The sequence below is a fragment of the Pyrgilauda ruficollis genome, unplaced genomic scaffold (assembly GCF_017590135.1).
Source record: "Pyrgilauda ruficollis isolate IOZ18807 unplaced genomic scaffold, ASM1759013v1 scaffold69, whole genome shotgun sequence".
Taxonomy (NCBI): domain Eukaryota; kingdom Metazoa; phylum Chordata; class Aves; order Passeriformes; family Passeridae; genus Pyrgilauda; species Pyrgilauda ruficollis.
In genome coordinates, this window is record NW_024528710.1 from 694,022 (window position 1) to 706,810 (window position 12,789).

The following is a 12,789-nucleotide window of genomic DNA, read 5'->3' on the forward strand; positions in this document are numbered from 1 at the left end:
CCCCCCCCCCATCCCCTGCCGGTCTCTGCTCCCGGCTCTGAGCGGGTCAGATCTTGCCCAGCCCCATGTGCTGAGATCTCACCTGGTTTCCAGCCTGGACAGGCCTCGCTGTCATGTCCCGGCTCACAGGGAGCCATGGTCCCATCCTGGGGTCTCCACTCAGGTGCTCACAGGCCCTTCAAACTACGGGAGAGGGACTGGAGCTGCTGCACCAAGGGCTGTGGCTCTCATCCCCTATGCTCACCTGCCCGAGCTGACCCCCTGCCCAGAGCAGGAACCCACACCACAGCCTACCCCTTCAGCCTTGGGATGCCCTGCTCCTCTTGGAGCTGCCGGGAGACTCAGTTTCCCATCTGGAATGCTGCTGAGTGAGGGGTGGGATGGCAGAGCTGGGGCTACCCTGATTCTGCGGCAGGAGCATCCCGTGCATCCAGAGGCGGGGCCGGGCAGGCACAGCCCAGGTCCTCTCTCCCTGGGAGCGAGCTGGCCTGATCCTGGCAGCACTGGGCTTTTACTGGGAGCTTCTGCGCGGGGTTCGTGCCTTTGGGACAGCGTTTGTGCCTGGGATACTCAGCCATAGTGACACAGTGGCCGTGCCGCGGGTGGCATTCTGGGTGTCACCTTTAGAGGGCTTGGGAACGCCTGTCAGCCTGGCGGTAGGGACAGCACCTCGCCGGGACATTCCCTTCCTTTGCCGGGGAAAACACCTCCCGTGGGAATGTGGTACCGTGGAACGATGCTCAGGGGCAGCCGGTGGCTTTCCTAGGTCAGGCTTTGCCCGCTGCCTCCGTGTGCCTCCGCGCCGCAGCCCTCGGGCTGTCACCGCGCGGGGACGGTGCGATGCAGAGTGACAGGCGGGGACGAGGCTGGGCGTGCGGGCCATCGCTGACAGCCCGGGTGTGAGGCCGGCTTGCACTCAGCCGCGTGTGTAATCTGCTTACGGGGGCACCGACACAGCCCCGGGCTCCCGCTGCCGTAAATCCCTACTCCTGCCGGGAGTGCAGGCTGGGACGCTGGGAAAGTGGCCGAGCGACCCTGGATCGCGCCTGAGCTGCTCTGATGCATCTCGACATGCATCAAGGTGAATCACCATCCCTGGTGACCCCGAAGTGACAGCTGGGGAACCCTGACTGCCACCCACGGGCTCCTCCTGGGGCACTGTTAACCCTTCGCCTCCCAGAGATGAGCCGGAAAAGCCGAGGCAGCAATGCTGGAGCTCCTGCCTGAGATCTCAGTGGTGGGCAGCGTCCCTGCTTCTCCCACGCCAGGGCTGGGTCCTTCCCAGCCAGGCCCAGCTCGAGCAAGAGCTTAAAGCCATGCGGGGAAGCTTTAAGTGTCAGGTGCAAAAGTGTGGGAAAACTGGGTTTCTGACCTCAAAGAGGCTGTGCAGCCCTGCTGGGGAATGCTCCAGGTGGGCAGTGGGAGTGGACGTGGTGTGCACTGGGATGGAGAGGAATTTTATCCCGGGATGGAGGGAGTTTTGTCCCGGGATGGAGTGGATTTTTGTCCTGGGACAGAGGTGTTTCCAAAGACTGAGTGTCCTCCTGGGCTGTAGCCAATCTGTGCATTCAGCTCAGGGGTGCTGATGCTGGTGGTGGTGATGGTGGTGGTCCTGCAGCCCCCACCAAGGACCTCCCTTGGCCAATGATGGCTGCTCCTTTAAACCTCCCCAGCCGGGCAGGAACTGGGTTTAGGTCTACCCGGGCGTCCCTCACTCCTGCCGTGCCTCTCGCAGGGGCCGAGTCTGGCTCCTGGGTGCCGCGGGCGCCCGGCGCGGAGCCTGCCCAGGGTGGAGTTATGCTAATGCTGCTCCCCAGCCCTCGGCGCAGCCGGTGCCACTCGGCATCTTCTGCTGGCCACGGGCGACGCTGGCTGTGCCATGGCCACCTGCCCCGAGCTGCAGCCTGGGCAAGAGGTACGAGGGCAGCGCCCGTCCCCAGCGGGGCGAGAGAGGGGGCAGAGGGGGTGGGGGACATGGACCGCCCCGGTTCTGCGGGAAGGTGCCACAGCTGATCCTCCGTTCCCGAGACAGCCCTGCCCGGGCTGCACTTGCTGCAGGACCCCCAAGGATGCGGCGCGAACCTCGGTGCCGCGGCACTGCCGAAGTCACCGGCTTCGCCGGGGGTGGGAGACGAGGGCGAGCCCCAAAGGGCTGGAGCCCCGAGGGCTGGAGCGGCAGCAGGGCTGGAAGCGCTCGCCGCTGGTGGTGGCATCACCTCCCATCCCCGAGAGTCCCCGGCCGGGCTGCGCTGGGGGCTGGCCCTAAGGCCCCCCAGGTCAAGGGCAGGAAGAGGATGCTGCGGTCACACAGACCCACCGAGCACTCGGGACCCGCTGGGGCAGAGGGGAGCATGGGGGTCCCTCAGACCCCGCCATGGGGCCACCTGCTGTTCCCCAGCCTGGCCCCGTGGTCCCGGCGCTGTGGCCGCGGGGGCAGCGGGAGCGGGGCCAGGCGTGCGAGCGCTCAGCCCGGGCAGCGAGCGCCCTGACCTTGTTTCCAGCCCGTTAATTCCGCGCATCTCGCCTTGCCGCCGGCACCGCTGCCCGCCCCGCCAGCGAGCGGGGACAAGGCGTAGGGGAGGACACGTGTCCCCATGGAGGGATCTCGCCTCGAGGCCCCGGTCTGGGGGGGCACTCCCCCAACTGGGAGCCCGCAGAGTCACGGGCTCCCCCGGCCCCCGCGTCCCTCTCGTTTGGGGCTGGGGTCGCCTGGCAGTTGCCTTGGGACCTTGGGGACGTTGGTGCCTGGTGGCAGCGGGGCTTGGTCCCACGGGAGCCGCTGCCGGACGTGCCCTTGGGAACGCGTCTCCTCCCGCCAGCGCTTGTAAACAGGATGTGGAGCCATCCCAATCCCGGCGTTCCCGTCCCTCGTCCCAGCCCCGCCACCCCACGGGCAGCAGCTCGGGGGCAGCTGTGCCTGTCCCCCCCCAGCCCCCGCCCGCTGCCCGCGCTTCGCTCCACGGGAAGAGACAGGGGAAGGAGGTGTCGGGGTCCTGGTCATGTCTCTGGGCCGGGTCCCCTGCCCTGGCTTTCTCCCGGGAATGCGGGGACGGGGGCCCCTGTGCTGACACCCCGTGAACGGGCAGCGGGCGGGGGGCATGGGCGCCAGGGGACCCCTGCCCACTCTCTGCCTTTCCCCGGCTGCAGCCCCGCTCAGGCCACCCCCCAATCGCTCTTCACCTCTTCTTGGTGTCTCTGCCTCCTCCCGGCCCTCTCCCTGTCCTCCTGGCAGGCCATGGGGTGCGGGGGGGTCCCGGCTGCCCCAGAAGACCCCGAGGAGCGGCGGGGTGCCCAGGGGGAAGGTGCCTACCCCTGTCCCCCGGAGTGCCAGGAGCTGGCTACCATCCCTACGCCGCAAGTCGTAAGCGCCCGAGGTGCACAGGACCACGGCTGTCCCCACTGCCATCCCCATGGCTGTACCCGTGGCTGTCCCCAGGGTGGTGGCTCGTCCCCTGTGGTGGCCGTGTCTCGTCTCTCCTCCCATCCCTGCCACCTTTAGGCTGCATGTGTCTGGCTGCTGCGGTTTGGGAGCTTGTGTGGCTGAGCTGGGTGGTGCCACATCAGGCTGGCACTGCCACCACCAGTGTCACCTCCTCCTTTGGTCCCCAGATAAAACGTTTCCTGAAGGAGGACTCGGACGAGGCTGAGCTGACCCAGTTCCTGCGGGATTGCCCAGCAGCTGACAGCTCCCGGAAGGTGGAGGCCCCAGAGAGCCGGCGGGAGCCCGGCCACCCCCTGGGCAGCGTGGCCAGGGTCCCCCCAGACGAAGCCAGTGACGAGAGGGACACCAGGATTTTCTCCCGCTCCCGGCCCTCGGATTTCCAGCAGCATATCGCCGCCCCCCCGCCCCCCAGCCCCAATCGCCCACGGAGCCCCTGGGGACAGCTGGACCCCTACGACTCCTCCGAGGTGCAGGATGTATCCCTGGGAAGGGAGGGACACACGCGGGGCGAGGGGCTGCGGGATGGAGCATGTTCCCATCTTGTGAACGCAAAGGCTTTGGGCAGGCATGGCCTCATCCCCTGGAACTCCAACCCTGGGAATCCCTTTGTGGGCCGGGGGAAGGGGGTCTTCCCAGGGTAGGAGGTGGGCTGGTAGCGTCCCTGTCCCACATCTCCTCTGCCCTCTGCAGGATGACAAGGAGTATGTGGGCTTTGCCACGCTGCCCAACCAGGTGCATCGCAAGTCGGTGAAGAAGGGCTTTGACTTCACCCTCATGGTGGCAGGTATGGGGGTCCAGCTGGCCTGGAGGTGCTGACCCCACTCTGCATCCCAAACACCCTGCGCTGGGGAGGGGGGGATCCTGGCTGCCCCCCTCATCTTTGTCCTGCTTTCTCAGGGGAATCTGGGCTGGGCAAGTCCACCCTGGTCAACAGCCTCTTCCTGACGGACATGTACAGGGACCGCAAACTGCTCAACGCCGAAGGTCAGAGGGACAGGCACGGCCCAGAGGGGTGTCCTGGGTGACCTGGGCAGTGCAGAGCCCAGAGATGCTCCTGTGGGCTGCAGCCCCTCTCCCTGCCCCTGAAATGACATGTGCTGTCACTGGCACTGGGGACTGCTCTGAGGCAGTGGGGACCCCTCTGGACAAGATGGGGACCACCCATGGGGACTTTATTTCCAAGGGGAAAACAAGTCCTGGCTTGTTGGGGATTGGCTGGAGCCACAGCTTTTCTGGGAGGTTGGGGACAGTCAGAACCTGGGGCACAGTGCCAGTTCATCTGCAGCCAGTTTTTGAATTAAAATGGCCCAAACTTGCCCAGATCCCCAGGAATTCAAGGGGTTTGTTTGATTTCTTTCCGTTGCTTGGAGTGACAGCCAAAACACACAATGCAGCAGGAGATCCTTGGGGATGCAGGGACATGGAGGGTCCTGGGGTGAAGGAGCATGTGCAGTCTGGAGCTGTGGGGTCCTGCAGCAAGGCCCAGCCCCAGCAGACCCCTGTGTTGCTTGAGCTGGGGTCCTGGGGTGGCAGTGGCACAGCCACCAAGGGATGGGTGCCCATCCATGGGGATGTGGGGACCACAGCATGGAGCATCCTCTCCTGGGCTGGAGCATGGCATGTGTTGGGGCTGATCCAGCCAGGTCACCCAGCTCCCAGGGTGGGGATGACACCTGGGAGTTGCAGCATGTCCCCATGTTACCTCCACCCTCCCTGGTGATGTGTGTGCCTCCTCACAGAGCGCATCACGCAGACGGTGGAGATCACCAAGCACGTCGTGGACATCGAGGAGAAGGGGGTCAAGTTGCGCCTGACCATCGTGGACACGCCAGGCTTCGGGGACGCCGTCAACAACACCGAGTGGTGAGTGCCATGGGGTGGGGACTGTCCCCAGGGTGGGTGGGATGCTGAGTGCCGTGGGGTGGGGGTCTCCCCAGGGCAGGAACCCCATGGTGGGTGGGATGCCCATGGTTCAATGGCCTTAGGTGCTGAGCCATGGAGGTACTGAGCTGGGGGTCCACAGAGAGCAGGGGGTCTCACAGAGGACTCGGTGTCACCTCGCTGTCCCTGCAGCTGGAAGCCAGTGGCCGACTACATCGACCAGCAGTTCGAGCAGTATTTCCGTGACGAAAGTGGCCTCAACCGGAAAAACATCCAGGACAACCGAGTGCACTGCTGTATCTACTTCATCTCGCCCTTTGGCCACGGGTACGGGCAGCCCTGCCCACGCTGCCGGGAGGCGGGGCAGGGGCTCGGTGGGACGGGGCTCACCAGACTCCCCCCGCAGGCTCCGGCCCCTGGACGTGGAGTTCATGAGAGCTCTGCACCAGCGCGTGAACATCGTGCCCGTGCTGGCCAAGGCTGACACCCTGACCCCCGCCGAGGTGGAGCGCATGAAGAACAAGGTGAGGGGACGTGGGCCAGCTGGGAGCTGTCCCAGCAGGTCCCCGGGCATGGGAATGACCTGGGGTCTCCATCCATCTCCTGCCTGAAATTTGCCCTGGAGCATTTTCTAGGCTTGAAGCACTGTAGAGGACCATGTTGCCCCCATGGCCATCAAGGACGCATCTCCCCAGGGCTCAGCTGGGGGTTGGAAGGACTGGGGGGTGTCCATGACATCTGGTCTGGTGGGACCAGGCTTTTGGGGGCCATTGGCCCTGTGTGCTGCCTCCCATGCCCTTCCCGAGGCCAGAGCCCTGCCCTCAGGGAGTTGTTTGTCTCCAGATCCGGGAGGAGATCGACCACTATGGCATCCGCATCTACCAGTTCCCTGAGTGCGACTCGGACGAGGATGAGGAGTTCAAGCTGCAGGACCAGGCACTGAAGGTGGGTCTGGCTCTTCCAGCTCCATCACTGGAGAGGAAGAGCCCTGTGGCCAGGAGGACATGCCACCCTGGGGTACCAGCAGGACCCTTTGGAGCCACGCAAGCTCTCCAGCATGGAGGGGCTGGCACATATCTCAGTACCCAGACATGTCACCAAAATCCCATGGGTGACACCTGCAGCTCGGTGGGATGGGGCTTGGGTGGGAAAACCCATGCCATGACCTTTGCTGTCCCACTGGGCTCTCCACAGCCAGGCCTTTGGAATATCTTGGCAAACGGGTGCTGGACACAGCTGAGGAGGGCGTGTGGAGGGATGCGGGTCCTGGTAGGTGGGGGTCATGGCAAGGCCCTGCTAATCCCCCTGCCCTTGCAGGAGAGCATCCCCTTCGCTGTTATCGGCAGCAACACGGTGGTGGAGGCCAAGGGCCGGCGCGTCCGCGGGCGCCTCTACCCCTGGGGCATCGTGGAAGGTAACGCTGGGCCATCCCCGGCGGCCCCCGGCCTTTGGGGACAGGGACACGGCACGCCCGTCGCAGCCCCGGGCTGGGACAGGCTGTGGCCCCTGACCCCGCGTCCCCCGCAGTGGAGAACCCATCCCACTGCGACTTCGTGAAGCTGCGGACGATGCTGGTGAGGACGCACATGCAGGACCTGAAGGATGTGACACGGGAGACGCACTACGAGAACTACCGCACGCAGTGCATCCAGAGCATGACCCGCATGGTGGTCAAGGAGCGCAACCGCAAGTACGGGCTGGGCCGGGTCGGGGGGCTCTTCTCTTTGGGGTGACCCCAGCCACTGCAAATGGTGGTGCTGACAGGTCAGGGCTGTGCGTGGGGCCGTGCTGGGGAGCCCCTGTGAGGTGAAGGGCCCCTCCTGTGCCCTTGGGCTGGGAGTGCCTGGGGATGCTCCGGCAGTGAGGGGGCCCTGCAAACCCCGAGGCTGGGTCTGTCTTAGCTGGGATACTCCACCCCTGTGCCCCTGGGGTGGCTGGGGGAATGCCCTGGTGGCCAGGGGGACCCTGCATCTCCCCAGAGCTGGGGCTGGTTTAAGGGGCATGTTCCAGCAGTGAGGGGGACCCCATGTGCCCCCAGGGCTGGGGCTGGGGCCAGGGGTGTGCTCTGGCAGCAAGGGGGACCATGTGTCCCCTCTGGGCTGGGTGTGTCTCGGGGGATGCTTCAGCACCAAGGGGGATCCTGCATCCCCTGCAACCCCTGGGGCTGGCTGTGGGAGGATGCTCCAACAGGGAGGGGGCCCCTGTATCCTTGCAGGCTCCGGCACCAGAGCAGGAGCCCAACAAAAGCCAGTGCTGGGGCTCTGCTCGTGGATCAGCCGAATTCACGGCACCCACATCCACTTTTGCCACCCCGAGGTGCTGAGAGAGCCCCCACAAGCAGGACCTCCGCTGGGACCTTCCAGCCGGGGGTCAGAGCAGTGTGGGAGCGAGTGGAGGCTCTGCGGGTCCCGGGGCAGTGGAGCTGTGCTGTGGGGGGCTGGCAGTGGCTATAGGCACCTCTCTAGGCACCTCTAAGTGTCTCTCCCTGTGTGCCCCGGGGCAGGAGCCATCCCTCCGTGCTGAGGCTGTGCTGCGGGGACAGCTCTGCCGACTGAGCCAGGACCGGCCGGGGCCGCGCTGGGCCTCGCCCTGCTCGCCCTGCCACCCCCTGGCCCCTCTATAAAAGTGCTTGTTGGTACCCAACGCTGTCTTGGTCCTTCTGTGCCCGAGCAAGCCCAGGCAGCTGCCCTCGGGGTGAGCCAGCCCTGTGGCCATCCACTCTGACTCTGTGGCCACCCACTCTTGTCCCACACAAGCTGCCCTTGGGGTGCCAAAGGACACTGTGTGCTGGTGGTGTCACCCCGGCTCACCCAGCTTTGGGGGATGTGTCCCTGTTTGGTGGCACTGAGCCCCCATCATGCTGCCCTCCCAGAGATGTGATTTGGGGGTGCTGAGAGCTTTTGCTGCTCAACACATTGCTGCTGTTCGGCTCTAGCTCCCTGTCGCTGCCGGGGCTGGCAGGAGCTCCACGTGCTCCCCACGTCCCCCACGGCCAAAGCTGAGACAACGGCAGCGCCTTCCAAAGCAGCTCCCGAGGTGGCCAAACCCCGGCCCTGGCGCTGGCCCAGCCCCCGGCACAGCGGGACCCCACGGGCAGGGATGGCCCGTCCTGCCCGGGACAGGGATGGCCCATCCTGCTCCAGACAGGGATGGCCCGTCCTGCTCCAGACAGGGATGGCCTGTCCTGCCCAGGACAGGGATGGCCCGTCCTGCTCCAGACAGGGATGGCCCATCCTGCTCCAGACAGGGATGGCCCAGCCTGCCCGGAACAGGGATGGCACATCCTGGTCCAGACAGGGCTGGCCCAGCCTGCCCGGAACAGGGATGGCCCGTCCTGGTCCAGACAGGGCTGGCCCGTCCTGCCCGGGACAGGGTTGGCCCGTCCCACCCATGCCCCAGCCGTGTCCATCACCCCTTTGCCCGGAGGGGCCGCGCTGGCCATGGCATGTGGCGATGGCACGTGGCAGCACGCATGACCCTGCCAGCCGCTGTTGGTGTCCTGGCCTTGTCACCCGCTGGGGTGGCACGTGGCATCCACAGGGTGGAGGGCTGGTCCCTCCCAGTGCCGGGCCCATGGGGAAGCCATCGGCTGGGCTGGCCCGAGTCCTGCACGGTGGCACGGCCTCAGGGGGATGCTCGCGGCTCTCTCCGGCAGGAATGGGCTTGAATGGGAGCAGAGCTCGGGAAAAGGGTGTGGAGCATCCCTGGGGCTGGCAGGGCAGTCGAGTGCCTGGAGAGCCCATCCTGAGGCCAGGGGACAGAGGGGAGATGCCGAGGTTTTGATGTTTTAAAGCAGCAGGGAAAATACTGCCCACGGAGAGCCCAACCCCAGTGGGATTCTTCCCAAAATGGGAGGGTGTGGAGGAAGTCCCTGGGTCCCCCCTTGGTTGGTACACGGCAGGTTGGGGGTGCTGAGATTTGGGGGCTGCCTGGGGCCACTCACATCTCCCTTGCTTGGAAAAAAACACTCTGATGGTGGCCATGGGGCCATGGGGCTGGTCAGGGGCTGCTGGGGACATGCAGGGGTTGGGGCATCCACGGGGGAATGTCCCTGGGGGGCTGGGGCAGCACCCTCACCTCCTCTCTCTGCCCACAGCAAGCTGACCCGGGAGAGCGGGACAGACTTCCCCATCCCCGTGATCCCCCCGGTGCCGGACGTGGAGACGGAGAAGCTCATCCGGGAGAAGGATGAGGAGGTGAGTGTGGGGCGGGCTGAGCCCCAGACCTCCGTCCCCACTCCCTCCTGCCCTGGCGACGGCACAGCCATTGTGAGTCACCCTTCCTGCAGCATCCTGGCAGCTGCTACTCCAACCAGCAGGGTCTGGAGGTGTATCCACGGGTACCCCCCTCCCCCCTCCCTAGCTGCTGCCGATCCCAGTTTGTCTGGGATGCTCAGCCCGAGGTCCATTTGCGTGAGAGCTGCGTGGTTGGGGCTTGGCACCATCCACGATCCCGGCTCTGCTCCCTTCCAGCTGCGGCGGATGCAGGAGATGCTCCAGAAGATCCAGAAGCAGATGAAGGACTCGCACTAGCCCGTCTCTCCTCCTCCTCCTCCTTCTCCTGGCCCCGATCAGAAATGTTTACATCACGCTCCACCCGCCCGGCCCCGCTGCCAGACTCGGTACCAACGCCCACCCACCACCTTAAGCTGCGGCATCGCCTTATCCAACCAGCCAGCGCCCGCGGGGACACCAGGGCACAGCGAGGGGACGCGGGGGGACAGCGAGGGACAGGGCACCCAACCTGGGGCCTCCTGCCCCACTCCTCTCCACTCACTAGGGACAGCTTGGTCCCCCAAGCTTTGGTTTCCCATTTCTCCACAGCTCTGGGGAGGGCCCTGGCCAGCCTGGTTCCCACAGTGTGTCCCTTGTCCCCGTGTCACCCTGGGCTCCCTGCTTACAGCCTTTATGCTCAGCTTGGCCCTGGCTTAAGGGAAGAGGAAAGGGGGGCACTGGTGCCAGCCCCCCAAAGGCCCCAGCTGCTGTGGGGGACAGGGCTGTTCCCCTGCCCTTGGCTGGCATGGAGGGACAGCAGGTCCTGGGAACCACAGGGGACAGAGGGGATGGACAGCCAAGGGACAGCGACCATCCTGCTCTATGCCAGCACCAGTGCAGGGGGACAGAAGCTTGTCAGTGTCCAGCCCTGTGTCCTCACCCTGTCCCCATTGAGTGACAGCAGGGCTGTGGCACAAGGAGCACTGGGGAATCAATGTCGCCAGGGAAAATCCCTTGAACCCCAAATCAGAGGCTGGGCACCCCCAGCCTGCCGTGATGTTTGCCCTGTAAAGCAATAATGAGTGTCCTCTGCCCATGGCACCTCTCACCCCATGGCAACAGCACCGGCCCTGGCTGGAATTTCAGCCCCTGCTGCCACTTGCTTTTCTGTGGTGTCCTGTATGCCCAGGATGTCCCTGTCCCTGCTGCTTCTTGGCACAGCAGACCCGTGTATTCTCCAAGGATGTACCCATCTGTGCTGCTTCCCAGCGAAGCGCTGCTGCGTGTCCCCATGTCCCCCATGTCCCCATGTTCCCCACCATGCCCTGGTTGGTGTTGCTGCCCTACAGAGCACTGCAGCTTCTCCCCGCTCCTCAGACTGTCCCCATCTGTGTTGCTTTCCCACAGAGCTATGTTGCATCTGTGTGTGCCCCTGGGATGTCCCCAGCCATGTCACCACCCTGCAGGGCTCTGTGTAGTGTCCCTGTGTCCCCAAGGATGTCCCTAGCTGTGTTGCTTCCTGCAGAGCCCCACTGTGTGTCCCCAGGGTGAGCCCTGGCCGCCTCTCGCAGCATCCCTGGGGAGAAGGATCCAAACCCCTGCTGGGTTCGGGAAAGCCCGCAGGGGAGGGTGAGGATGCAGGCAGGACTGGGAGCAGTGGGAGCAGTGGGAGCTGGCTGCTGTGGGGATGTCCTGTCCCCATCAGGGCCCCTGAGCTGGGGTCCCCCGGGTGGGACGTGGCTGGCAGGGGCTGTGCCCAGCCGGGGCTCGGGGGTTGGGGCTGCAGGGTGCCAGGGCAGCACCCGGCCTGTGCCCCCCGTGTCCCCATGCCAGCGGGGGTCCCGTGGCCCCCGTGGGCAGGGCCCCCCCGGCAGGGCCCTACAGGGAATATTTAGTGCTTTCCTTTTTTTAATCTCGCTATTTTCTTACAGAAGCCCCTCCCCTGGCATGACGGTCCTAGAGGCGTTTATTAACGTATCAGAGAGTATAGGTTTATAAATTCTTATAGAGTAGTGGAAATATTTTTATCCCTCCACAACCGTTCTCAATAAATACGGCTGACCTGGCTTGTCTGCAACCCCTTGTGGCTTCCACCGAATGGGGGCACCCCATGGCCCTGGGCATCCCACATCCCTGGGCACCCACGTTCTGAGGCTGGTAGTGACCTACCCTGTGGCCTATTGATCCTGTTCCCTTGGAAAAGGCTCAAAATGGGTATTGGGGGGGTTTGTGCTTCACTTACACCTAGCTTGGGGTGTGGTGGGAGAGCCTCTTGGGATCCAGCTCTGGGATGAGGGGGCACAAGGAGGCTCATGTGACAGCAGCTCATGTGATCTCATCTCATGTGCCTTGGGGTGCTGTGTGCTGCTGGTGTGGGGCTGGGATGGGAGTGCGGAGACAGAGCCTGAGCAGGGGATGGAATTGCCCTCCACATGCTGCCCCCAGGCACCACTGTGTCCCCCCAACAGTGGGAGGGAGCCCTGCCAGGAGACACCACCAGCACCTGTGCCCAGTCACCCCAGTTTGGGTCCCCTAGGACCTGCTGGGGCGGAGGAACAGGAGGAGTGGGCAGAGGGATGGATGGGCTGCATCAGTGGTTGCTTCCCAGAGGGCATCATCCACCTGCATCCCATTATCCCACCCTGCACCCCAATATCCTGCCCCTGCATCCCCTCCCTCTGCACAGAGCCCCTGCATCCCCTCCCTCTGCACAGAGCCCCTGCATCCCATCTCCTCTGCACAGAGCCCTTGGGCTGATCCAGCCCAGCTGAGGCCAGGGTCAGGGACATCCCCAGGGCCAGCACAGACTGGGGAGGGGTAAATGGAGGGATGGATGGGTGGATGGATGGATGGGAGCTGGGGGTTCTGGTGGGTGACAAATGGGACATGACCTGGCCATGGGCACTGGCAGCCTAGAAAGCCGAGTGTCTCCTGGGCTTCTCCCATGGTGGGCAGCAGGGGAGGGAGGGGATGCTCCTCCTCTGCTCTGCTCTCCTGAGATCTCTCTGGAGCTGCTTCCAGCTCATCCCAGCACAGACATGGAGCTGGTGGAGCAGGCCCAGAGGAGGCCACCAAAATGGTCTGAGGTGGTCCGTGGTCTCTGCTGTGGAGGAAAGCTGCCTCATGGGACCTGCCAGCCCCACCCAGTGCTCTGCTGCCAGCCACTTCTTTCCTTGCTGAGGGTCAGAGCATGGGCCCCACCTCCTTGTGGTCCTTCCCTCCTTTACCAGCACTGCCTCAGCCCCACACCTT

At 64.8% G+C, this 12,789-nt stretch overlaps 1 protein-coding gene across 1 annotated transcript in view; it reads left to right on the top strand.

The window, feature by feature from the left end:
• Positions 1-11,606, top strand: part of SEPTIN4 (septin 4) — a 12,883-nt gene extending 1,277 nt beyond the window's left edge. Inside the window, exons 2-12 of the mRNA XM_041484943.1 lie at positions 3,610-3,909; positions 4,133-4,226; positions 4,340-4,426; positions 5,182-5,305; positions 5,516-5,650; positions 5,730-5,847; positions 6,167-6,268; positions 6,641-6,737; positions 6,851-7,013; positions 9,420-9,519; positions 9,796-11,606. Of these exons, the coding sequence (XP_041340877.1) occupies positions 3,610-3,909; positions 4,133-4,226; positions 4,340-4,426; positions 5,182-5,305; positions 5,516-5,650; positions 5,730-5,847; positions 6,167-6,268; positions 6,641-6,737; positions 6,851-7,013; positions 9,420-9,519; positions 9,796-9,855 (1,380 nt within the window). The 3' untranslated portion in view covers positions 9,856-11,606. The remainder of the gene's footprint in view (positions 1-3,609; positions 3,910-4,132; positions 4,227-4,339; positions 4,427-5,181; positions 5,306-5,515; positions 5,651-5,729; positions 5,848-6,166; positions 6,269-6,640; positions 6,738-6,850; positions 7,014-9,419; positions 9,520-9,795) is intronic.
• The last annotated feature ends 1,183 nt before the right edge of the window (positions 11,607-12,789 follow it).